General features: G+C 46.3%; 1 protein-coding gene across 5 annotated transcripts in view; it reads right to left on the reverse strand.

The window, feature by feature from the left end:
• CDH23 (cadherin related 23) overlaps nt 1-27,520 on the reverse strand; it is a 210,215-nt gene that overhangs the window by 154,184 nt on the left and 28,511 nt on the right. For all 5 annotated transcript variants that reach the window (XR_010610789.1, XM_065671015.1, XM_065671023.1 and 2 more), the window contains 3 exons: nt 6,440-6,582; nt 3,121-3,168; nt 2,791-2,883 (listed from right to left, as the gene is read on the reverse strand). Coding sequence is in view for 4 of the 5 variants with exons in the window: in XM_065671015.1 (XP_065527087.1) it covers nt 2,791-2,883; nt 3,121-3,168; nt 6,440-6,582 (284 nt within the window). In the remaining variant the exon portion in view is untranslated. The remainder of the gene's footprint in view (nt 1-2,790; nt 2,884-3,120; nt 3,169-6,439; nt 6,583-27,520) is intronic.

Genomic DNA, 27,520 nt, shown 5'->3' on the forward strand with positions numbered 1-27,520 from the left:
GCCTCGTTGCCTTTTGACAAGCAAATCATGGGGTGCCCTTGCCCAGACGGGACGGACAATTACGCCGGAGCAATATTCCTCTCCGGACACATGGGCCCTTGGTCAGCTATTCCAGGCAGGTGCTGGGGATGTGATTAAGACATGACAAGCACAAAGGAACAGTGGCATTAGCCCAACACATGAACGATCCCCTGTCTGGGTATTTGGAGCTGCTGTGATTCAGAGGAGTCCACAGTTAAACTAGGCATCCTCTCCCCTCTCCCCATGCTAGAGAGGAATTGCAGTCTCCATGGCCAAATAAATTCCCATTCTCATATCAAGCAGACTGCGTAAAACGCCAGGACGGGTATTTAGAGGCAGTATTGTTTTTAAAGGTCAGTTTACTTCATGTTTCATTTATTTATGCACACTCTTCTTTTGACTTTCCCAGTGCCACACAATAGCAGTGAGGTTTAAATAGCCTTTCTGTTGCTGGTCCATTAGCTAGGACAACTGCAAATCGATACATCCATTTATCTCAAAATTAAAAAGAGAGAAACTCTCATTAGCTGCCAATTCTGCACAGAGCCAGCCTATGCAAAGCCACACTAGCACTTCTGCTAGACTCTTCCCTGTCCCCAAGCTCCAGCCCCTGTTTATTCATTAGCCATAGGCTCTTTGGCTTGGGCTGGTTAGTCTGAGGCAGATTTTGCTACCCACTCTAGGTGCTCACCCTGGCCTGAGCTATCTGGATGTTGATCCAGGGACACTGTCATCACCTAACTCATGAACGGTTCCCCAGCCTCAGCTGCACCCCAGGTGTCCCCTGGCTCCAAGAGCCTCAGCTTCTGAAGGCACATCTCCATGCTGTGTCACCTCCAGCTTTGAGTATTTGTGGAGAAGCAACAGGGAAAACACGTGGCCCAACAAAGCAAGCGGGCATCTCTTCCTTGAGGGCCATGCCAGCACAGGCATAAGTTCATTGCTTACATCTACTGTGGGCACTTGGAGGGTCCTCTTTAGATAGTGGGACCCCATGCCCTGCTCTCACATTGCCTGACAAGGAAAGGCTCTCTCCTCAGCAGAGGAACAGAAGTGCCTTCAGGATACCAGCTGGGCAATGCATTCGTGGCTCATTACCCTCTGATCGGTGCCCTTGGTTAAAGATCACAGATAGAAACTGGAAGCTGGCACATGGCATCTTATAATTAAGATGAGGCCAGCCTCCAGAAAAACACAGCTCTAAAGGCCAATTGACAAAGCAAGAGCACTGGGGGAAGCACCGTGCTTGCTAAAGCCCATTTTCCATCTCTTCATGTGGAGAAGGAAGCCCTCTGTACCAGGTGCAGTAAATAACAAAACCATAGCCAAATCTGGGGGCAGGGAAAAGAAGACCGTTCTCCTTCGGTCCCACTGACATTCCTTTTGCTTTGCAGACCTCTGCAGACAGACCATCACCAGAAGAAGCAGTAGCAAGGCAAGACAGCCACCATCAGCTTCCAGAGTTCCAAGCAGAAAGACAAAAGCAGGGAGCAGCTCGTGGATGTTTTGGCAAGTCATTTCTGCGCTGCTCATGCTTTAAAGAGAAGAAATGACTCTGACCCAGTGTCATTCTCAAAGGGAGGTTTCAGATGACTTGGTGCAAAGATGAGACTAAAACTCCGGCTCATACATCACAAGCAACTTAATGAAGAAACCTCATCCTCACAGCAGAGGGAAAGGGAAAGATCAAAGCCCAGCACGGCAGGGCACCAGCAGCCAGCATATTAAATAAACCATTGTAACACAATCATTTGTACCTCTCAATTACCGTAGACTGCTTGATTTCACACACACAGAAGAACACTTGACCTCATGCACACAAGAGGCATGCTCTGGGGGGAAACACGCTCTGTCCTGGCACGAGGGTGCAAGAGGGAGAGGTTCCCTTCACTGGATGACATGAGGTCCCCTACTAATTCCCTATTTCGAATATAATACCCTGACCTTGTTGTCCTAGCACTAGCAAGCACCTTTTGCTCAACATCTTTAAAGCCTAAATTCACATTAGATCTCTGAGTTCCTGGTGTATTTCTGCCAAGCCGGGTTCTAGGTGCAGAAGCTCTCCCTGACGGTATGACTAGTATCACCTTCCTTGCAAGGACCAGCATGGAGAGAGAGCGGCAGAAGCCCGGGGAAACTGTTCTTGGAAATATTCAACACTTGGCTGGATAAAGCTGTGAGCAACCTGATCTAACATGAAAACTCTCTCTGCAATAATGGGAGGTTGGGCCACCAGAGCAGGGAAAGGTGGTCCTTTCCTACCTATTCCTAGGACATGATGGGACAATGATGGTCTCATGTTAAAGGCAACCACTACCAAAGACAGAAGCCTTTGGGCAGGACTCTGCAGAAATCAGCTGTTTGGAAAAATATTTATCCCTGCCTCAGGTTGCCTCTGTGATAAGAGCTGCACAGAGATTCTCCCCGGCTCAGAAGAAAAAAGAAACAGAATCCCATTTACAGCTATTTTCGAAGTTCATATTTGTCACAGGAAAGACATCATCAAAGCTGCAAAGACCCCAAATCCCAAATCCTCTCCCACCTGCCTTCCCAACACCCAAAACATGGGTCACCTTGCTTCTGCGTATTTTCAGAAAACAATAACTTCCAGATGTTTAATCCTGCCCCCAACCTCAGTGAGGATCCAGGGCAGGAGGACAGCCCTGTGGCCTTCACACAGCCAGATCTGTGGTGGCAAAGGCAGCAAGCATGGCCACTGCAGGAAGAGCCATAAGCCAAGCTGTGTGGAGAGGCTGCAGCAATCCCTACCTCTGGGATTCGGACACTGTAGGGCTGGTTGTGGAACCGCGGGGCATTGTCATTCACATCTCCCACTTGGATGTTGACTGTCCCTTTGATCACCTGTGGTCACAAGGATAAACAACAGAGAGCGGTTGTCAGCTTTATGCATGGATTTAAAACCTAAAGCAAGCCTGCAGTTGTTCTCTGATGTGGGCTTTTGGTGAGCAATGGCCAGGGATGGCCCTGCTCCCCATACCCCTCAGGGTGATGCAGAAAGTCCCCTGGAGACCCGCGTGCTCATCCTCCCTGCTCCTCTCCACCCATGCCAGAGACCATGAAATGAGAAATCACACTTACCCCTTGGCTGTCACTGACAGAAAATTCAACCGTGAATTCTGACTTAGTCTGAAAGGGAAAGAGAAGAAAAACATATAATTAAAGATACTGTAGTGTTTATCTGCAGATGGCAGGCTTGGGACTTTTAGCCAATATTATTACATGCAAAATGCTTTCAGGACCTTCAAGAAGAGAACAGGCGCTTGAGTGCAATTACCTACATTGAGTATAAAATGCTGAGAAATATTAATGCCGGTGGGGCTCCAGTGTAGTTTACAGGCACAGAGAGCCACTCTGCTCTGGGTCAGGAGGATGCAGGGACTATGGAACTGACCCCCTGACTAGCAGCTGAGCACTTTAAACAGACAACTAGGCTGAAGTAGATGAGAGAAGCCCACTGTTTAACCTTCTGTAGCATGCCAGCAAGCCCTAGCTCTCTTTGAACACCCGCCCGGTCTCCAACACCAGAGGCTGCCTGCTTGTATCGGCAAGGAGGAAAGTGCAAGGCTGAGAAAAGCAGTTTTCTACCCACAGTGCCATCTCCAACTGCAAGATACAGGGACAATGCAAAAAGAGAAGAAAATCCAAAGAAAAAGCTGTGTAATCAGCCTTTGTTCAATATGACAATACAACACAGTCTCACTGAGGACATCTAAATGTTGCTGCTGCTTTCTCACTTTACCTGCCATGCAGTAGTTCTTCATATATCACATATCTGGGAACAGTGGGATAAGCCCAGGGTCTGTATTAAGAACTGCCTGAAAGCCCTTAAGCCCATTCAAACAAATGCCTGTGCAGTCCTCTCTGACTGTTACTGCTTTAACTAAATAAACAGCTTGGTCTTAAACTGTAATATATTAAAGTCATTGGTTCTGAGGTGAGGGATAAGTGGGGAAGAGGCAATTACTTTGCTGTCAGGGCAGGGGAATATTGCTAGTGGAGGCAGACTTTCTCTTCCTGACCTTTCTTTCCCACCAGCAATTGTTTCACTCATGTTTTGCCAAGGAATCACTCTGGGATGGGCAGCAGGACTTGGACCACCCCACCTATCTGGTACCTGGGCACCACCTGGTGTTTCAGTTCCCCCAGTTCCAGCAACCTCTTCCTCCTCCAGCATCCCTTCACATTCCCAGTGCTCCTGCCTGAGCCGACAGAGCACAGCAAGTCAATGCTTCCAAAGCATCATGCAGGAAAGTCTAGAAAGCAAGCTTGAGATGGCTCTTTGTGCTGCAGATTGGGTTGATTTATTACTAATAAGATCAGCTCAGGGACAAGCAGCAGCCACTGGTGCCCAGAGCAGGAGCTCTGCTTGCACCAAGGTAGCAGTTCATCTTGGGGAAGGGACTGGGGGACAGCTCACCGGAGCATGCACCCTCCTGCCCCCACATCCGCCTATCCCAGGCCTCCTTTCCAAACAGCTGGGGAACTGAACCTGAGAATGCCTTCCCTAGCACTTGCCTTGCAGCAGTGCTTGCAGGCAGAAAGAAGAGCTGAAATACTGATGGAGAAGAGAGCCTCTTCTTGTGACATGCCACCCTGCTGCATCAAAACCTTGCAGCCCTGTTTCCCCCTCCCATCAGTGCTGCCATGAGAGGAAAAGGAGTAGGGAAGAAAGGAAAAATAAGAGAAAAGAAACAACCAGTTGAGTACTGAAATGCTAAAAACCCAACAAAATAAATCAGAGAAAGCTGCCGCATGCTAATTTCCATCTCCACCCTTCATGTTAGCACATACATCTTCTATACTTGGGGTCTGTCTTTTCTTTAAAAAAACCCCACAAGCGGTTTTCCTTCTAATCTTTGTGGGAGTAAAAAATATTTTACAATTTGTTTTGCCTCCATACATTCTCTCCTTCCTCTTTTTCTCTGTTTTCCCTTCTCCTGCATCATTTACCTTACCCTGACACCCTCTCCCTTTCAAGTCTCCCTTCTTTTCCATCGTACCAGAATTGATCTCCTGCTTTTCCTTTCCCACTGATTTTCTTGTATGGCTTTCTCTCCCCTGACTTTTTGATCCCACACATCCAGGCCAGCATTCTCTGCTCCCAGCGTGCTAGCCACCTCCATCCCTTGCCTCCTATGCTGTTCTGCTTCCTCCACCTTCCCAATATCCGTACCAAGCTATGTATGTGTCCATCTTCACCCTTTTCCATGTATTGCTGACTTTGAGCCCCTGGGATCAGTTGACGGGTGCAAGATCCTCTTCTGGTTCAGCCTGACCATGCATGAAAGCTCTGCTCAGCTCCTCCCCTTCCCATCCTACACCAGAAGACACCTAGAATCTATTGATCTTCCTCCTTGGCTTAAGGCTGGTATCATAAGTATTGGGAAACAGTAGGTATTTAAATCAGGAAAGATTTATGACTCATGCCAGCAGCTGTTGGCACAGGGAGGCGGAGGGGAGAGGGATGAAGAAAACCACTTCATTTTTCCAGAGTCTCACTCTTAACACTGTGAAATCGGGTTTGCCCTCCCCTGCCTGAGCTGCATCCACCATTCTGCTCCTCCAGATCCCCACATCTGGCTGGCTCCAATCAGGACCGCCAGTGCCTGAGGTGTGTTAATGAGTTTTATCTTCACAACACTGCCCCTGGCCAATGAAGTACTAAGCACAGGCAAGAGAAGCACAGAGGAAATGAAGCACATTGCCCAAGTCATGTAGTATTTTTCCAGTATGACCAAGATCCTGTCCAAGGGCCTGTGCCATCCCTTTCTCCTCCCTCCAGAACCAGAGCAAGGGCTAGGGCTTTTGAAAACAGGCACCTGGATGAGATATCATCTTTGCACACCAAAGCTATGCTTGAAAATAGGAGTGTGAAACAGATTCAAGGCAAGAATCTTGCCAAATTTAGCATCCAGCAGCCTAAATCCACAAGATGATGAAAAGTCATGATGGGATTGAATAAGCAGGGATACGTCATATCTCTTCACACACTGTTCTAAGTAGTAAAGGATTTAATCAGAACAAACATTTAAAAAGGGAACCTGTAGATTTCCTTGAATGAATAAGCATCCTGGCTCTTTGGTAAATCATGTTCATTTATAATTTTCTTTACTTCCAGACTCACAGATGCTATTCTGGGATCCAGGAAAACCAACAGGCCAGATCAAATCAGAGCACCCTGTTTATCCCCTGTGTCCTAGCTCAGTGGAGGCAGTGAGAAGGTGGCTAACACAAGGAACAGACCTTGATGTGAACACACCTGGATTCCACATAGGAGGAACACCCAGGCATCATTTCAGCTGCCACAAAGGGTGGAGAGCCACCATTTATCTGAGCAGAAATGTTTCTTCCCTGCCCCTCCTTAGCTGACGATGCTCTCAGCAGCAAGCAGCATTACCTCTCTGTCCAAGGGCTGCCGGAGCCAGACAACGCCAGTCATGCTCTCCACAGCGAAGAACCTGCTGGCCTCCTCACCAACCACACCAAAGACCAGTGGATCGTTGTCCAGGTCCCGAGCCAGCAGCTGAGTCACTGAGGAACCTGGGAGAGACCGAAGGGAAAGAAATCATAAGCAAAACAGGACAGAGAGGAAGAAATCCTGAAAACATTTGGCTTGCCAGAAAACGCAGGTCTTCTGCCTTCCTCCCTTAAGTCATCCACAAACCATTTTCCTGTGGTGCTACAATGCCTCAAGCAGCAAGGGGAGTCAAGCTTCGCATGGTCTTACTCTTCTCTCTAGTATAGATGAACCAAACCACAGTTCCTCTCCTCCCTCTCCCTTATCAAAAGAGAAAGTCACATTAGCTCAGCAGCATAGCCATCTCGAGCGCTAGAGATAGTGGAGGAACCCACACCTCTTCTGAATAAGCACCCACCAGCCTCCCTCAGTCTCCCCTGCCGAGGGATGCCACCAGCAGATATAACAGCATTTCCAGGTCAAAAGCAAACAACCCAGTGCCAAGGGTTGATGCAAACAACCTATGATGCCCACAGGTGCCTCAAGGCACAGGGATTCGGTAGGGCCTGGAACGAGACAGAGACCTGGGTTTTGTTTTAACCATGGCAGCTCTAGCAAACACTGGTCATCCTAGTGCATGTGGAACCCATAGAAAATGAGAAGCACTGGGACTAATCCACCACTGCCTTCTGCCAAATTATATTTAAAACCATCTTCTGCAGCATCCTGCAGCATAGTCCAGACAATAAAGACCTTATTCAGGCATGTGGTTGTAAATGTCTCTTCGTAGGGGCACACAAGAGGCAACACAAAGCCTCTGAAATTGTTGCATGGGGACCATGAGTCCTCTTTCTGATATCCACACAGCTCCCAGAGCAGGATGACTTCTACTGCTCCAAAAGCAAGGGATGGACACCATCATTTCAGCCCCATAAGAACCTTCATTTTGGGCTTCTCCATGGCAGCTCTGAGCACATTCAAAGTTTGCTGTGGCAGGTCAACCATGGCTGGCTCCCTGTCACATACCCAGCTGCTTTCAATCCCCTTCTCAGCAGGATGGGGGAGAAAAATAGGAGGAAAAAAGCTGGTGGGTAGATGAAATGGTGGGAGATTCCCTTGGCCACCTGGCCTCCCTCGAGGACTGGAAGGGAACACATCATCCTGTGTGTGAGCCATCTTCGGCGGTAAGAGAGTACTCCAAGACTCCAAATCATGTGGCCGAGGAGAACAGATGCCACAAGTCCATCCATCTGGGAAAAAAAGGGAACCTCCAGCAGACCCCAGGATAAATGCAGTGGCACAGCTCGGCAAGCAGAGCAATATGGCCAATTACCAACCAGTTGGCCCGCCATCAATCACAATGGAAATAATGGAAAAAGCTGATATGAGATTCCATTAATAAAGGATTAAATGATAGGAACATAATTACTGCCAGTCAACATGATTTTATGGAAAATAGGCCTTGTCAAACAAACCTGATTTTATTCTTTGATGAGATTACAGTTTTGGCAGATAAAGGTAACTGCAAAGAAATAATAGACTTTTGTAAGGCACTTTGTGACTTTCTGATTAAAAATATAGTGCTGTACATTGACAAAGCACACTGGAGTGATGACCCAGCTGCCTGGCAGGTTCCAAGGCCACCAACCATGGTCACGGGGACATCCTAGTGTGACATAAAACTGCTGTTAGTACAAACTTGAGTGACAGTATGGCAAATAAAGGGGAGGATCAAGCAGCCAGGTGAAGTGCTTGGTAATTTGGGCTTGTTTGGTAAAAATCTGTTTTCATGACCAAAAATGTCTGGTGGACCACATCTGCAGAGCAGCTCTTTCCATGTCCTAGCTGGCAGAGCCACAGCTCTCTTTGGGTACTTGGAGGAGTGACTTTAGGGCTATATAGCTGGTTCTGCCAAGGCTGCAATTCTGCAAGCTGCTCAGTTGGCCACATCAGCACTGGATGCAAGAGGAAGCCAGAAATGACTGAGAGCTACCAAAAATGATTTACACTTAACAAGGGCTTTAAAATCTTGAACTGCTTCACTCATGACTCAGGCCATGTCAAGCACATCCATAAGGAGGACCAAATATAATACTTAAAGATTACTATTCCAGAGCACGAAAGCACAGCAAGACTCAGTGCCCAAACCCAGACACATTTCTATTTGGAGAACAAATAGCAGTTGTTTTAAAAAGGACAACTACAATTAACTACTGGGAAATTCTTTCCTTCTACCAACACAGGTGCAAGTGAGTGACAGGCCACAGTCAAAGACATTTTGGACAAAGACCCAAAACCAAGAGACCTTATCCAAACTGCGATCAGCCAGTTCATCTGCAATGTTTCCATCTCTTCAATGAAGCCAACACCAGAGATAAGAAGTAACCCTACACTTTCTTAAACATTGGAGGCTAGATATGAAGCAAGTTACTAGCTTGGCTTTAATTTGGAGGACATCCAAAGCCATCCTTAGCAAAGGCTTCTTTGCCCCAGGAAACAAGCAAGACTGTGACAGTCCCTATGGCACTGAAAGCCAGTAACTAGGACAAGATAAATCCAGGATCATGCCTCTTCGCTTTTCCTATTAAATTTGGCAGAATAGACTTTCCCCCTCTACATCTCTTTCAAAAGCCCTAGATCCACAGGGTATCTGCAGTTCCCTCCAGAATTGCAAATACTTCAAAATGTCTCAGTTGCATCACAATGGAAGGGACATGATCTTAAAAATCCTGCTGCATAGGAAAATCATGTCCCACCCACTTCTACTCGTAGTCACATTCATGGTTTGTGTGCTGCAAACCTACTCACACTAAAAACAACTCCAAACCAGACCAAAAAATACCCCACAATCACCCAGCAAATGAGCATTTAACTCTTCTCTCTTTGCATTACAGCTACTTCCCACTTCAGGGAATTTGGCTCCTAAATTCAGAATAACTTGGAGAACAAGGCATGGCATTTCTGGGCAGAATGCATCCTCCCACCTGCATTTCTCACTCTGGTCAGTCTGCAGATGTGCAGTAGATCTCTGTAAAAGAACATGCTGCGCTCAACTGCTCTTTGCTCCCAAAATGTCAAAATCAAGGACAGATTTAGAAGGAAAAGAGGAAAGGGAAACAAGAGCGGAACATTCAAAGCCTATTCCCTTCTCAAGTTTTCTTTCCTTTTATTTGTTAGCAACAAGAAACTTCAGTAAGACATAGATAGGACAGCTCAGAATGTTAAATTATAAGCAGCAACGTGTTACAGGAAAATACCATTTTAAACCAATCCTCAAAAGTAAAGCACCAAAAGCACTGCCTTACCTGTGCATCAGTCAGTAATCACAAGCCTAACTCAAGAGCATGTCTGCACCCATTATGGAAAAGAAAAACAAACCCAAACCACCACCATGCATAAAATGCAGATCAAAATAACAAATTAATTAGAATATAATGAGAAACAGATCCCTAAATGAGAAACGAGACTTCACAGTTGCTTTGTCATTTGTTTTTTCATCACCAGGACAGAAGTTTGTATGAGCTACCTTCCATTGATTTCTTTAGCACAAATTTATTTAATACTACTTCCCCCCCACCCCCTCCAATATCTTTTCTCCCCTCTTTTCTGCACCAAGGGAAGAGGAGCAGACTAACTACCTGGATAGCACAGAGCAAACACACAGCTGGATCACCTGTGCCATAGTCACCACTCAACAGGCCACAAGAAATCCCATTTCTTCCTCATCACTGGAAGGGTTCTATTGTCCCACCAATAGGTGAAGCCAGACCAAGGCAAGCACCCAACCCGGTAATAATTAGCTCTGCATTTGGACTCCACACTCTCTTTCATGGAAGCAACACAGGAATTGCCAAAGGATTGCAAAAGCAATGCTAGCACCTCCACGTAAGTGTGTCTGCATCACTTGGAAAACATTAAAAAAGCAAAGGGTCCTGCTTGGACACGGGGCGCCACATCTGACAGGGCACTTGCAAAGAAAAACAGCCTGTCCTGGCTCTCCCTGGAGCTGCACTGAGGGTGCTGTTTGAGCCGCCACAAACACAAGAGCCGACCATCGAGGGCTGAGGAAACAGGGACAAATTATCTTTCTGCAGTGCAAAGTTATAGGTTCCATTTGTTTCCCCTCAGGAATCAGACAGGGCAGTTAAGTGCCTTGATTCCGCCAGATAATCACAATTTATCTTGTCTCCTTTTGCCTCTTTTCTCTCAATCATGCCTCCTTCTCCCTCTTCCTCACATAGAATTTCCTTCTTTCTCCAAGTCTTGAACTTCAGTTGACCTCAGGAGCTTTTTTTCTTGTAGTTGTTGCTTCTTTTGTTACTGCTAGGATTCTGTTTGTTGTGGGTTTTTTCGGTTTGGCTGCTTTTTGGGGTGTATTTTTTCCCCCTGCATGCAGGAACTCCTGCCTCAGCTTGTAACTGTAGCCATGTATATTTTTCTTGTCCTTCCACTTTGCCAAGGAGGAAGGTAGGCAATAGGACTGCACCCTCCCAGCTCCTCTCATTTCGTTTTGCTTTCAAGAGGGGGATGAGAAAGGAGAAAAAGCAAATTCTCCAGGAGGATCTCAGAGCTCCTGAAGGGTTTTGGAAGCTCTGAGCCCCTGGGCAGGGGAAAGAGCCAGAGGATGAATAAGCTGCCAGAGCATGATGCTGACACAGGAATGGCGTAGGGTGGGGTGGGATAGAGGGCACTGGGGTCCAACAGAAGGGGCAGGTTTCTAATTAGATGCTATGCTATTCTATTAAATGCTTTCTTAAAAGGTCTGATCCATACCCAAGTGGAGTTAATAGGAATCTCTCTGCTGACTGCACTGGCTTTTGGGCTCGAGAATTCAGGCATCAGCTACACTTCAATATTAAAAGCATTTTAATCCCTGCTTTTCAAAGCCAGTGCCTGTTTCTCCTTGGCTTGTCATTTCTCACCCATCTGAAGCTCTGGATTGTATCTGTGGGCAGAGTCACCACGTAGCTTCTTGGCTCCTCATCTTCTGCCACTACTACTGAGCGTCGTCCAGAGCCTGCCAGCACCACAGGCTTACAGCAAGGGGGGGTTGCAGAATAAAAAGTCAGAAATTTCTAAGCAGCAGCAGCAAACGGATCAGAGGCACTGGGCGCACTGGGGAGGGAAGCAGCAGGGAGACAGCCTTTATGCCAAGAGCAGTGCCTATGGTCCTCAATCAAGGTCACAAGCTGGTACAGAGAGACCTCAGTTGCTATTCAACTTCTTAAACCAGCACAAATTTATTTACATGAAATAGTTTCAGCACCCACACCCTGCAGCAAGGAGTCCCCTTATGTGAAAGCCACCACCACACTTCTGCTCCAGAGTAGCTGCTACCAGATTTCTTTGGTTCCCACTCCTTTCTTCCTTGGAAGGGAGATTGGACAGTCACATCCCATTCACTTCTCGCATAGCACTCTTGGTGTTAGCTGTTAGCCAGCAGCCCTGCCTTCCTGGCCCCAGTCAACCCAGCACAGGCACCTCCAATTAGCCCAGTTCATCACAGCAGGCCAGCCTCTGATGCGCTTGGTGTCAGAATTTGATGAATCTGATCTCAAAATTCAAACCCTGTTCTTCTCATTCATCGCCTGCTTCTTTTTCTTTGCCTGTAATTCACTTTCTCTGTCAGCTTTCATGAAAAAAGAAAAAGAAAATTAAAATGAAAAGAAAAAAAAAAACAGAAAATAAAAGCTCTTTCATGATGTTTTCCCAAAGATTTTTTTTTAAAGAAAAGATGAAATGCCAGTATTTCTCTGAGCAATGTGAGGAAGAGGGAAGGACTGTGACTTCCTAGCAAGGAAAATGAAGCAAAACCTAGTTTCAAGCAGGAGGCCACAGCAAGTGAGAGCAGCTCCCATGTTTGGACTTCCCAGAGAGGATGAACCCAGAGAGCTGGGGACAGAACGTGCGCAGGGGACCCCACCTGATATGAAGAGGGCATGCAAGTGTGTGCACAGTGCAGGACACTAAGAGAGCAACCAAAATACACTTGTCTTTGCTCCTTGCAGCTGGAGTATGGCTTGGGTGAACAACAGTAGCAAAACTCATGCTACGCAAGCACGCTGAGATTAAACCCTGGCCAGCAACATTCAGATACACCTAAAAGCAGATGGCTGCCAGCTCATTTCCTAAACACAACCTGAACAGATACCCACTGGTCTCCTTCTCGGAAAGGGCTCAACCACTTGAGCCAAAACTTTCCAGAACAACTCAGCAAAGGAAGTTTCCACTCCTACAATTCAAGTTGAGCTCAGCATTACATGCTTCTCATTCCAGGTGCTAATGGAAAGCATCAACTTACCCCACACCAAGGCTGCCTTTGCTCCAATTATTATGCAGAATGAAGAAGGGCAGGGAGACACTAGCACCTTTTAAAAAGGGTCTCATAATAAATAAGTGAGAAAAGGGCATGTTCTACCATCAGAAAACAGGAGGACTTTTCCTTTTATGGGGGAAAAAGCCCAGGACAAGCTGGTCCAGGAACCATGTGCACTACAGCCATCACCCATCATGTTCATGAGAGAAAGGAACCAAACATAGAGGTGGCAGGAGAGGGAAACCAAATCTGTGCGGTCAAAAACATTTCTGGGTTTGTTTATCAAGCTGGGAAGCAAAAGGCAGTGCAGAGAGTTTTTCCTAGCTCCTCAAATATTGGAAGCCGGAGCAGGAGACAGAGCCTGTAATTTCTATGCTGCATTTAGTTATTTTAAGTGGGCAGTCTGTGTTGAGACGGAATCCATAAGCAGACTTGACAGCCAGTGGTAAACTTTAGGAAGAGGCACTGCCTACCTTCATTCCCCCCAGTTCTCACAGAGACTTCTAAAAAGGTGTTTAAAGCTGTTTAAAAGGAAGAGCACAGCAGCAGGTAAAGAGCAGCCAAGTGTTCACACCAAGAGCAGCCATAACACAAGGCTTTTTTTGGTTTGCTTTGCTATTTACCGAGCACTTCAGTTCACTTTACAAGAGAACTGGAGGGGGAATGCAAAAATCAATAGTGTGTTGAACTTTCTTGGCATTACCATTAAAGTAAACAGAATACATGAGGCTCTCCTGGCAGATGCTGTGCATGCAGTCACCCTGCTGCTGGCATGCACGTGAGCAGATAAGTGGCATCTTTCCAATTAAAGACAACACTTACAACAACATGGTTAAGACAGAGCAATTTCCGTCAGAAAACAGCCTTCAAGCAGCTTTTACAGCAACCCAGATATCAAGCAAGCTCTCTGAAAACCACTTAAAACATATGCTTTCATGCCAGCGCTGTGTCTTTGCGGTGGACGGAGGTCACAGCCTTTGCTCACTCACTGGCATCTCTTCAGCTTGGAGACAACCGAAACTCTCGAGTCAGGCTGGCACATTGCTACTGAGATCACCGATAAACTTTAGTATCACTGTGGCATCTCCAGATCTACCTGGGAAAAAAGGGATTAAAAACCTGCTTACCCCTGGGCAGTCCCCTGCAAGCAGCCTGCCTGCCTGTCCTTGCTCCCTGAGCAGGCATCCAGGAATTCCTGCCCTCTTACAAAATTCACAGCCCTTCGCTGTGACAAGGGAGGACATGGGTAGTTTGCAAAAACTGAAAGGACTTCTGTTTCCATTTGGGGGAGAAGGAGTATTCTGTATCAGCATGAAAGAGGTAAGTAAATGTAACTGCATCAAAAAAAAAACCAACAAAGAAACCCAAAACACCAAATCAGGAGAGTAAGATAAGAAAAGAAACACTTGTAAAAGGAGGAGTCTGGGTCTGTTAAGATATTCCCAGTCTAAAAAGGGTTCCCATACTTAAAAAGCCCTCTTAAAAATAATTTCCTCTCCAAACTGCCTGGGAGCCTCATAATTACCAACAATGATCACAGACCCATTCATTTCATCCTAAAATTAATACATCATGTTCGGAATGATATCGCATTAATTTATCACAAGATTTATGAAACTTGTACTTTTTTGTAATGAGTTTTATGCAAATTTTTCTCCATCCATTGTTTTTGTGCCATAAAAAAAGAAGGTCCCTCGCAGAAGCTGCTCTGTCAAAAAGTCTCTTTCACTTTTATTGATATCTGTCCTTCCCTCTTCATGCTCACAACAGGAGGGGGAAGGTGAGGAGCTGGTTCTAGCTGGGACGTGATCCTGTTCCCAAGCAGAGCCCAGAGAACAGGTGATCATCACAAGGATGAGGTCTGCACGTGAGCCAACCATTCAAGGCACATAGTTTTAAACTAATTTCAAAGGAAATCAACTGGTGGCTCACACATGCCTTTGTCTGAGAAGGGTCAGAGAACAAGAGGAGCAACAGGGAATTGTGAAATTGAAGTATTCAGACTTTCCAGAGTGGAAAGTCCATGCTTGGTAAACTTAGGGAATAGGTAACAAAGGAAGGGTGGAGGGAAATCCACCCCAAGGGAAGCATAAGCACTGAGCACCATGGGCTTATAAAGGGGGAAATCACGTGAAACTGATTGATATTTTACAACAGAACTGTGGTAAATTATATATTTGTGAATTAAAGACAGGAATGCACAAGATGTCCCATCATCCCACGAAAGCACTCAGTGTAGTGCCTTACAAAGCCTGAGGTTTCCTGAAGACCAGGACAATTCTCAAGAGCATAGGCAAGATGGTACAAAGCAGGCAAGACCATTTCCAATTCAACCATGCAGGATTATTGCCTTCATTTGCAAGCACTGCAAACTGGAAACCAGACTGAGATCTTCATCAGTACCCACACAGCTTCACTTAAGAGCCTAGAGAATAGGATTCTTGAAGAACCCTAAATACTGGATGCAGCCTTGCTCCTTGGAGCTGCCCTCATGCGACTACTAACAACTATTCATGAGACATAAGTATAGGGGTGGGAGGAGGAAGGATGAACTGAAAAAGCAAAGAGAAACACAAATCTGGGGCTAGCAGAAGCATCCCAGCTGTGAAATCTACTGAGATGTTAAATAATAGTGAAAAGATTCAGCATCACCTGGGGGCTTTTAAACTGGCCTAGAAAAGATGCTACAAAAATGATTCTGGAATAGCCCCAGAAGCATTGACTAGAGATCCAAACCCCAATTTTAGCAGCTCTGTGAAGCAGGAAGGAAGGTGTTCCCCACCTCTGAAGGCAACCCCTTTGCTCTGCATGGCTGTGCTGCCAAACATCATGAGCACTGCTTCATGGCACCTCATACCTGTCTCCAAAACACCCCACTCTGTACCAAACCTCCTTACTCAAGTCTAGATAACGCAGCCTTGATTAACATTTCTGACACCAAGTTTAAACCCTAAATCCATAGAATATCCTTTTCTAATTAATATTTGAAATAAGAAACCGCCAGAAATAGTGTTTCTTTTGTTCCTTCCTTCCTTCTCCCAAACTCTCCACCTCCCTCCAAAAAGAAGAGTTTGGGTTTTAATTAAACAAACACTGATAGGTCAAAGGAAACTGTCACAGGTATCAGCATAGAGGGAAACACCACCCAGTTCTCCTCTGCACGAATATTATGGCTCAGTAAAAGGCAGAAAAAGAAGACCATCAGTAATGGCAAGACCTTCACCCTCACTTTGGTTTTCCATCAGTGCCTGGGCACTGGACAAGCTCTAAGAAGGAGGTGGAGACCACTGAGGGGACTCAGGACACCTAGTCACTAGTATGACATTTAACTGAGTTTACACAATGCTGGGGAGAGACATTCACCACTAAACCTGCCCTAACACTCACACTTTCCTACCTGATCAGAAGGGCCCATGATGCACACACGTCCATCCCTACAAATCTCACACTTATGCAGGCTGGGTCACTCCCTTCCCCAAATGCCATTTTGAAAGCAGCTCTTTGAGGTACCAACATCCACCTTGATAGCCAGCTTTTTCCTTTGAAAAATGGACATGTATGTGGATGTGAAACCCAGTTAATTCAACAACCCACCCACCAGAGGCTGTACGAGTTACAACTGTGACCATCCTCTCCCCGGTTACCCAGGAACCCCCGTGGCAAATTACAGCCAAATACAAGGGAAGGATTTGCGCCACAGAAAATACCGCATTCCTGCAGTTTCATGAAAACAGTAATTGAACTAAGGAATGCTGAGTGTCCCACCTTAGGGTTGCACCCCAGCTCTTCTGGGACAGGTAAGGGTCCTCAGGGACATAGTGAGGAGATCTTCCTCCCAGGAGTTTTACTGACTAGACACAGAGATTAGGTTTTGGGAAAAATTCTCCAACGCAATCACTAAAAGCTCTTCCTTGGGATGAACTCTAAACCAACGTGGATGTCAGAACCACATGGCTGGGGGATTTCTGTGGTGACTGATGTTACCACAAAGTCACTGTGCTCCCAGAAATGAGAAATTATGCCAACTGACCAAGCAAGTTGTTCGAGGAAGCACAGAGACTAAAAAGCAGCACCACAGTGCTGGGGTCAGCCCTGTGTGGGAAGCCAAAGGGCAGAGGACTGGTTTTCTAAACAGAACCAGGCAACCTGGCATTTTGACTGCCAGCTGGCAAGAAGAGAGATAACAAGAGACTCCCACTCCTGCCAGAGAAACCATGACACCGTGCAAACAGCTTCACAGGACAGAAGAAATAATTTTAGTAGGTGACCTGTTGTGGCCTCCCTTTTTGACTGCTGACAGGTACCTTGCCAGCTAAAACCAAGTAGCAGCAAGGATATTGAGCACCCATATTTTCAGAAGCATCTGCTAGTCGGACATAAAGACTGGGTAGCCAGCTGAAGCAAGCCATGCACCCTCACTAAGAATGATTTGACAGTGCTTGCCTAGGGGATAAATCAAGCCAAAATGTGGCATCAAGACAGACAAGATGTTGCCATCCCTCCCAGAAAGAGAGGTTCAGAGCAGGTGGAAGACTGAGAGTTACCATATGTCCAGAGAGTACCAACCAGTTCCTCCAGCTGAGACAGTAGTGAGGACTCGAATCAAATTCTAACTCCAGGGATTAGCTTCTACTTAGTGGATGCAATAAACTAATAGGAGCTCCACTGAGATCATTCAGATGGGAGTACTCTCTCCTCAACTTAGAAAAACAGGGATACGCACACCGCTATCTCTCTCAGTGCAGAAAGCAGTAGGACAAAGGAGATGCAGCTGACCCATCATCCTTGAGTTCACTACTTCTCTCGGGCCATACCAAGCTTTCTAGAAACACACAAGGGCAAACAGAAGAAAAGCAGGACCCCAGAAAGCTACTTAATGAGGTGCTTTGCCAGTTGGTGTAAGTAAATTATTTATGAGTAAGACGGCCATGCAATAGTTTGCATCTTACCCAGACAAGGTAACATAGCTTTGTGTTAATTAGAAACAAGAAGCTGTTCTGCAATTAATATGAGGTCAGAGATAAAGCTGTTAAATTGCAACACCTCTAGGCCAGATCCCAGGACTGTCTTGGCATTGAGCCTATTAAGACACCCCTAGAACAGTAAGGCAATGGCACCAGCAAAGCCAACAGAGAAGTCCCCCGAGCACCAGTGCTCAACCGCTCCATCAGCGGTGCATCGGCAGGACACCAGCTGCGCCCCAGTAACAGGGACAAGCCACAGTGTAAAGCACCACCTCTGAAACACTGCTGCCTCAGAGCTGCTTCCTCCACCCGCAACCCTGTCAAGCTGAGAAGCTGATCAATATGAATGGGGAAAAGAAAAAAACCTGTCAGCAAATTTTACTTGCGCAAGTGAAGCACAAGTGGGATTCATTCACGTCTTGTTTGAAATCTCATCTGTGCCTTACAAAAGATGAAACATCCCCAAGGCTCTCAGTCTCACAGGGAATACAAAACCTTTAGTGCTACAGCTTGCCTACGGCCCAGCTGCTCTGCTCTCTGAATGGTTCAGGGGAACAAATAAATATAGCCAACCTCAGCCCAAATATTGCGGGGTATTTTGCTCCAGCACAAGCGTGCTTTGGTATGTGTGTCAAAGTCCCAAAGCCAGTAGGAAATAGTCAGATTTTTGTCTGCAGACTTCAGATCTCTAAGTAAATTGGCCTCGGACTGTCACCATAACTCTCTGAGGTTTCAAAACATGCTCTGGGTGATGAATTCTGCCTTGTTATAATGAAGATGAAGTGAAATCCCTTCTTGATTTATATCTCTGGAGTTGAATTAGCAACTCTTGATCTCCAAGATACGATTGCAATAAAATCGAGACTTAGAGAAAGGGGCCAGAAATTTGAAGCCCATGGCAGCCAGTTTCGGAAAGTTTACATTTCCTGCTCCTCTTACCCCTTGAACAGCAAACAAAAGCTTTAAAGGAACCAAGAGGGAAAAACAAGATGCTTGGAAGACTCTCCACAAAGGTGACAGCCTGGGGAAACACAACATGTGCAACTCATCAACCCCTTCATCCACTGGTCCTGACCTTGAAGTTGCTTTTCTCCAAACACAACCCAAGACCTTGGGGCTGACAACGACTGCCACATCTTGGATGGAGCATTTCCCACTACGCCTCCCTCCCTCCCTCTCAAATGCCAAAGAGAAGCTGTGGAGAGACTTGGCAGGTGGTGCCAGGGTATCTCAGGCACAAGCTTATCTGAGTCCCCACCACTGCACCGCAGTAAATTGCTTGTTGATAAATGAGGCTATTTAGGAGCAAGTGATGCCAGCATTACGGTTATTAATGATGCAGACGTGGAGAGACATTCAAGAACAGCCCCATGTTCCATTGTCCTCTTGCCTGTGAGTAATGGGGCACCTCAGTTACAGGGCTTCAAAACCAGCTTGGGCTGCTCAACAACAGAAACAAAATAAGACCAAGGGAAATGGATGGAGCGCACTGGACTGATGACTAACGTAGTGATAAAGCCAAGCTCCTTCAGCAGAAGTAGGGCAAAGCCTCAGTCTTTAGATTAAACTGAGAGCATTCCCCCTTTCCAAACACCGACAGCCTTCCACTCATCCCTGCAAGCTCCTAGAAGCCATAAGACAACACACAGCAACTCGTTCTGCTGATCTATGGTCTGTGCGGCAAACCCACCCAAATAAAAGGGAAAAGTCAAGCTGCAACAGCCTAAACTGGAAGCAGCAAGCTGTATTTGCAACATGTGGTACACCCTGGAGCACAGCAAGGGTGATATTTGTTGAAGCCTGGGAGATTTTCAGAGGGCCATTACCTCACTTTGCACGTCACAGATGTCTAAACGTGGCCAGGAGGACAATGAACAAGATATAAAGAGGCTGTTTATTGCAAGAGGAAACCTTGGAACAGAGCTCTACAGTGGCTGGTGGGAGTGCAAGGCAGAGCACACAAGCACACAGCTGTAAACTTGTTTCTGAGTTAATATACACACGAGTGTTTTTCTTTCCCTATGAAAGCATACTCTTCTGAAAACAAACATCTGGAGATCTCCATTACAGCTGGACCATTATCCCTAGTGACTAAAGTGTTCAATTAATTTAGCCTTTCTCATTTGTGAGTTGCCTGCAAGTACGATTGGATTTGCAGGAATTTTGTATTTGAATATATCCAGTGAATGGTTTATTAAAAACATATTTCAGACAAAGGATTTCTTGCTAAATGCTCCTACAACTGTTGTTCTGAGTGTTGGCAACTGGCTGCTCGCACCATGTAAATGGTCACTGTGGTCAGGTGGGAATGCCTTTGCATCTTGACAGACTGCAATGTACTGCCAGAAAGAACTTTCCAAGGGTCTGTGGAAGCGCCTAAACAAAAACATATCCTCACACATATACACAATACTCAGCTTGCCTGAATTTCCTTGGAAAACACAAAACAACTTGCACTGAAGTTGTCACAAAGAGAACAAGAACAGAGGTGACTGCCAGAATTAATTGACTTCATGCAAAACACCAGCAAAAACATCTCTTGGTAGCTTCCACAAGCGTCCATGTGGCTCCTTATTCAGGATTCTATCTACTGAAGTGCTTTTTGTCTCAAAACTTCAGGGAGGGTTGCTGCAGGTATTTCATCACAGTGGCAACAGAAAACTGGGTGAGAAGGGAAATAGGGAAGCACCATTTCCAAGACTGATGTAATCCCTCGGGTATGCAACAAGCCCAGAGTCCTCCTCAGCGGGTAGCCTATACAGTACATACGACATGTCTGAAATCACAAATCCTCCTACAAGACCAGTTTTAATCTTCTACACCGCATTGCTCCAATGCTGTTATCTCCCTTGCTTTCCCCCCAAGCTTTGCTCCAGAGGTTGCTGTATTTTGGCAGAGGGTAAAGGGCAACACGACATCTTCAGTAAGTCTTAACTTTTTAAGAACAAGTCAAATTTTTGTTTTGGACAAGTGAAACAGGTTTTTCGGTGACCTTTTTCAACACGTTAAGACAACAAAGAAGCAAATGTTGCCCAGGGAAGCAGCAGTGCTTGCAAAACCCTCATGCTGCAGACCTAAAGCTGCATGGGATGAGGTAGGTGAACAGTATCAGGCAGGACCCTGTACTGGGGATGTCAGAAGAGCTCAACTTTCATCCACCACTTACTTTAACAAGCTCCCATTTCTCTGTAGCGTTACATTCACTTTAGGGACATGCAGAATTGCAGCTAGATCACCTACTATTAAGAGATACCAAGTGGAAGACCTTGTGCTCTGGTCCTTTACTCCACTGTGCTGCTATGTTCAACAGTAGACTTTCGAAGAGCTTCCTCCAAGTCACCATGTCAGTCACCATAGCAGAAACACCACCCTAAGGGGACATTTCCCATGGCCAAAGTGACCTGTGACAGCCTGGCTGGACACAGCTCTTTCTGCAAGCTGGGTGAGAGCTGCAAGGGGTGCTGGAGTCTATGCACCCCTCGCCTGGTGTCCAAATGAGCCAGATCTCAAAAAACCACCCCTCTCTTAGTCATATGTAAAAACAACTAAAATCTTAAACTCCAAACTGAAAACAAAACTCCATGCTAAAACCCAGCTGCCGGGCTGTTTGAAGGCAAAAAGAAAGCAATCACTGAGGTTTCATAGTCTGTTCTAAAAGTGGAAATGTATGAAGAGAAAAGTGATCCAGTAAGTCACAATTTTAGGCTTTTTTTTTTCAATTGCTCAAAGTAAAGACTTTCAATGCTTTGCTTTCCCATGAAGCCCTGATTGAGGGAAAAATAGCTATTGACCACTGAATTTAGCATCTACTTGCCAACAGCTACTTGTACACATCAAAGACAAGTCCCAGCCACCTCTGCCCTGACAGCTGCGTCATGTACACCGAGTACTTTTCCAGCCCCTTTGGCAGCACCAGCCTCTAACTCACATGCAAAACCAACCCCTTCACAGCGTCTCAGGAACCTCCTGTGTTTCAAGTGCTCTCTTGGTGTTCCATGCTTATGCTGTCAGCTCCTGCAGGCAAAATGAGCCTGCTTTTCTTGAAGGGCGTTGCACAGCACTGCACAGAATAGCATTGCACCACAAACACATGCTAGAGGGGCCGAGGACCCAGTCTAGAAGCCACACCTGCTCCTGGGCAAAGCATTCCCATGAGGAAGAGCTGGATCTAGACACTACGTTGCTTTGTCACCAGGGTAAAATGGAAGCATGGACAGGGTTGCTCAGTGCTAAGGGTTTTAAACAAGGAAGTCTATTTGCTGAAGCTGAACATTTCCTATGCTATTTGACTATTTCTTGGATGAAGAAAACCATTCTACTTCTCACTTTCCACCTGAAACTGTGATTTAAGACTGTGAGTCCATGGCCAGCCATTTGGCCCCTTAGCTCTACAAAAGTCCTCATGGGGTTGCGAGCCACTGCAGCAGACCTGAAAGGATGAGTAGCTGGCAGGTTCCGGCAATCTCCACAGCATGAGACCCAGCTAAAAACCTCAAATAAAACCACAAACTCCACCACTCAACCATGCCCCAGACACATATGGTGCTTCTTTGTGTGCAGTAAGCATTTTCTTGCCATCAGCAAGAAATGCACTTCTTTTCCTCCTTCCCGTTAAAGGATAGCCATTCTTATTCTGTTTTGGTTGTCCTTCATTCTACCCGTTGTCCTTGACAGGATGGAGAGAATACCCTGGCCCTGGTAACTCCCAAAATTTCCTCAAATTTCAGCTGAGATTATATCTGTCATTATTAAAGATTGCTAATAAGCCTTATTAACCAAGAGTGAAAGCAAAAGGAATAAGGAAAGGATTTTCCTAGGACCCAAAGTGCAAGAAATTCATAACTAACTTAATACCTGTACCAATAAAGGATACTCATGCTGAGTCTATTTTAAAACCAGCCTGACTCTTTCCATGATGGGGAAAAAAAATGCACTAAGATACTCTTCTTCTGTCAGAGTTATTCTTGAAGACAGACACAAAAAATCCCAAACAAACGAGCAAAGAGAAAACAAAACAAGTAACCAAAACAAATAAAATAATGTCACCAGATGCAACAGAGTTGTCCTTCTGCAGCGGGCGGCAGCTGGATGGATGCTGGCATTATTTACCACTAACATGGCATTGAACCTGCAGCAACCCCTGCAAAGGCAGACCTGGTTTGGGTGTGCACAACTGTACAGTGAAGGAAGATGCATGGCTTCAAGCGGTACCTGCAGCCTGCTCCCAAAAGGCATAGGGCAATTTGGGGTATAAGAGAGAGACCAAGTACTGAAATAGGTAGAGGACACTTGGTTTCATCCACCACAAAGAGGCGGCAGATGAAACTCTATGCTGGGCAGCTGTGGGACTCAGGACTGCCGCGCAGCTGCCGTCAAGCCATGAGGATCAAGCCACAAGGATCAAGCCATTCAACAGTGATGAGACCTGCAGGGCTCCAGACCTGAGCCTTCTCACCCCAGATATTTTCAACCAGCTAAAGACCTCTTGCAAACCTCTTCCTTCCCTTTCAAGCTGGTCTCTTGCACATGACGTACTCACAACCTTCTCAGGTTTTGGGATACTTGTGTATGCTCCTAGCTGAGGATGTTCTCCCATCTGCCCTGTGTACCCCCACAGAAGCATGCTCAAGGCCTCCTTCAACCTCCCTGCCTGCAGTGACAACTTTCTGACATGCCTCCGAAATGACTGATGAGTCGGTATGTTGTTTTTGAGCAACTCGCGTGCCTCACAGGCATGCAGGATGACAGACCTTGGGAACCTGGGCATTAATACTGGAGATTTATAGTCAAATCTGTCACGGTTGGGGAAGCTTGTTCCCCAAGAACTACTCTGCCTGAAGGTCACTTTTCCTGGGCAATAAGCACAAAGAAACTTTCTCAACCACCTTGGCCCCCACCAAAGGGTACAAAGGAGAGCAGGGGAGGGGGACAGCCAAAATCAATTGTGCTCAGCCTCAAGCTGCCCAAGTAGTCCCAAAGATCCCATCTGCTTGGTGGGGAAAGCAAATTATGCCAACAGAGCCCCACTGCAGCCTCCTCCCACCAGGGAGCGAAAGTACACCCTGGTTTGAGAGCCCCCCCATCCCAAACTCCACATCCTCAGTGTACTGGGTAGACACACATGTACACAAAACCCAGAATCCATGCAGCACAACAAGTCATGCCTGCTCACGTACAGCTGAGAGGTTTGCAGATTCTCTCCAACCCTTTCTTTTCAAGGATCAGGAATCTATTGCCATAAGCCATTTGATGCATGAGTCTACAGCTTTCTATGAACAAATACCATCAAAGAGTTCATGGATGCTGCTGTTTGCTTGTATTTCACTGTCAGCACCACACTATTATTTCTGAGGCATGACTGGTACTGCAACTGCAACAGCCAACAGGTGCTGTAGAAATTGGGGTAAACCTTGAAAATACAACTTCATACAGCACATTAACAAAACCCCACATATTTATCATCCAAAGACAGCACAGTCATACTGCATAATCTCTCTAGGACGGGCTTTCCCCTAAGATTTCCCAGACATAACCTCTGGTACTGGCAACATGCTAGTGAGCTGTATCTTTTTGCCCAAAGCAGGGTCAATCACATTGGTTGTATAGAGTACACACTGTTTTTCGTCACTGTTGCTACCAATGCTGCAGATAGCTGGCTTGGTGATGGTGGGAGATTTATTTGAAGGAGGGGGGAAGAAGCCCTGGGGTTGACACAGCAGAGGAATATTGTCACTAACTACTGCTTCTCAGATTAGAGATGACCGGCAGGGATCAGCCAGTTTGAGTAAGAAAATGTTAATGGGGGGCTTGCTCTGCCCTTCAAAGGTTTGTGTTGCCAGTTTCCCAAGCAGACCCCAGACGTGATCAACCACTGGGTTTACTCTGGCCAAAGGGAATACTGGACTGCGTGTGCCTCTGGGCAGGCTGCACATGTGTATCACAAGCACATAGAGAACCTAGACGGAGACTTATTTTGTACAAGTAGCTGGTCACGAAGCACAGGTCCCATCAGTAGTACTGCACCACCAACGAATAGGCTGCCTTTTCTTCCTTTCTAACCTCTTTCGAAAACAAGCACTTGGCTGCAGTGTCAAAGTCTTCATGAAGAAGGTAAAGAAAGCTATGTGAAAGCCTACAGGTTCACAGTTTGTTCTACAAGCTATAAAGTTTTTTGGGACTTGCTTACCCGGAAGTTGCCCTTGCTCCTGTTATAGACCAAATTATTTGGGACAAAAAAAGGAGCACTAACTCTATCATTTCTAAGCATGTTGATAACATGGATATGGAATCATTCGCAGCCTTTTTGCTGCTACGTTCCTCTCCCCACCAAGGCTGATAACAGACACAGGAAGATCTGGTGAGGAACAAGTCAAGAATCCAAACCATTTGCGGGTGCAGCAAGCCTTAGAGTGGGTAGAGGCAAAACACTTACCAGGGGCTGGGTGGCAATTTCACAGACCAGCAACTCAAATCAAATAAACTGGCCCAAGCCAGGACTAGCTGGGGAGCTAGATATGGGCTGGCAGCAAAACCAGCTTGGTAGGCTGCCAGAGGCAAAGCCCACCTTGCATACAGATGAGAGCCAGGACCATAAGCAGCTTCCACCTGAACCTCATGGCATGTCCCCCCCTCCCAAATGCTCTCAGTGAGATGGTTTCTAAGAGAGGCTCTTCTCTGCATATCACTTTCCTGTGCAAGTTTCTCAGGGCATGCCTAGAAGCCAAACCTTTTTCTCAAAGCCTTGAAAACCCTAAACAGGGAGGTGTCTGTTAGGCAAGCTGCTTCAGGCAAGGCAACAGCTCTTCTGTCCTCAAAGTGCACATCAGATGGGCTGATGGTGCTGTGTTGCTCATCCATTTGCTGGCAGAATAGATCCAGACAAGGAAGGCTCCCAAGGTTTATAGTCAGGGCAACACAAAACCAATGAATCATTTGTTCAGTCAATTTTGACCATCCTAACAATGAACGAATTTTGCCAGTGCATTCCAATTTAAAAAATAATCTTTGTGCATAAGTTTTAGTCTCCAGCTTGTTTAGGAAGTACAGACTATAAAACCTCAGCCATTTTAGAAAGATACAACAGGCAGTGTACCCTTTCTTCCCTTGCCCAAGTCATCAGATCAAGTTTACAGGACATACAGGGCTAATTCCAAATAAGAAATTCACTTTCTATTAGTACTGTTGGCAACATCATGGTATACTCCTGCCTGTGACCTGTGCAGGAAGCCAACCTGCAAGGCACACAAGCTACCCGGTAAAAAAATTCAATCCCCAAAACATGCCTGTCTTTTGCAATGCTTTGTCCAACTTGTCACAAAATCAAAGACCCACAGCAATACTCTAGCAGAGAAAGAAACTCCCTAAAGCGAGTGAGAAGACTGTACTAATGTTGACAAACTGCTTCACCGTTTCGCACAGGGTGTTTTCCAGTCTGATTTGTGTGCCCTGGCATACAGCAGTCACTGGATAAAAGGTATGGAAGAGAACATGGATAAAACGTACAGTAAAGGCTTTTGAAATTAACTTTAGAGTTCCAAGAGCAAACATGCTTTACTGCAACTTCCTCTTCAAGACAACAGTCATCATTTTCTTTCCCAAAATTTCCCTTGCAAATCCTTCCAAGCTCTTTTTTCTCCCTCACTGCTTTGAGCTGAGCTCCAGAAACACTCTTGCACTCTCTCACGCAGCCAGCAGGTCACCTGCCTACCTCCCCCTTGGCACCAGCCTGCTCTGCCCAGCGCTGCCAGTGGGGCTACGCCATGATGCCATGTCCTTTCCGCCTCACCTGATCAGTCACTTGCCTGCTCATTCCTTTCAGACTGGACCAGACAACACCTGCTGCAGAGTGCATCTTCCCATACACCTCCTTCCCTGTCTCCCCAAAGAATCACCCCATGATGAAGGCAGTGGGGACCACACACACGACCATGTGCCTACAGACAGCAAGCCACCCAGGTGATTAACATGTGCTCAGCCAAGAAAGAAAGGAAGAGGAGAGAGTAGGCAGATTTGCAGGCTCTGATCCTGACCCCTTCCTCTTCCTCGTTATGGATGAGGTAAATTAGCTGTGACATTCATTAGCTGCAGCTCCCAATTAGCGAAAATTAATATTGGTTTTGATAGAAGCGTTGGCTGAAGCTTTCCCAGGCAAAGGCATTATTGACCTTGTTATCCTGTTTAACAGCAAGTTACATCACAGAAACTACTCATGGAATCGACAGATTGCAGCCGCCTCCCACCCTCCGCATCTCCCTTGCCTGCTGCTCAGAGAGACAGCCACTGCCCCTGCCAGAGCACACACACCCCCACTGATGCTTGTGCCCATCCTTGGCAGCACCCCAAGCTCCCTCCTGGCTGTTTCCCATGGCTAGCACTTTTCTACTGTAAGGCAACAGTGTTTTGAATAGTTCTCCCTTTCGGCCAGGTGACAGTAAGTGGTGCAAACCTATACTCAATTTTTAGGGCCATAAAAACCTCTCTCTGGAACAGTGCCAGCCATCCCCCCTCTGCCCACAGACATTGCTACTCCTCTCTGGCCTTTGGGAAGGATGGTGCCTAGCCCCCATGTCCCATCCAATCACCCCTCCCATTGGTCTGAATAACTCCAGACTCACTGGATGCCTTGCTTGCCACCATCCCCACTCACAGCTCAAAATCTTAAATAATTTAGAATAGCTGCAGTGCAATGGCAACTATCATTTAATAAAGAAAGAAACAGATGCAGCATCCCTTGACTTCAGA

This window comes from Lathamus discolor, chromosome 3, assembly GCF_037157495.1.
Source record: "Lathamus discolor isolate bLatDis1 chromosome 3, bLatDis1.hap1, whole genome shotgun sequence".
Lineage (NCBI taxonomy): Eukaryota > Metazoa > Chordata > Aves > Psittaciformes > Psittacidae > Lathamus > Lathamus discolor.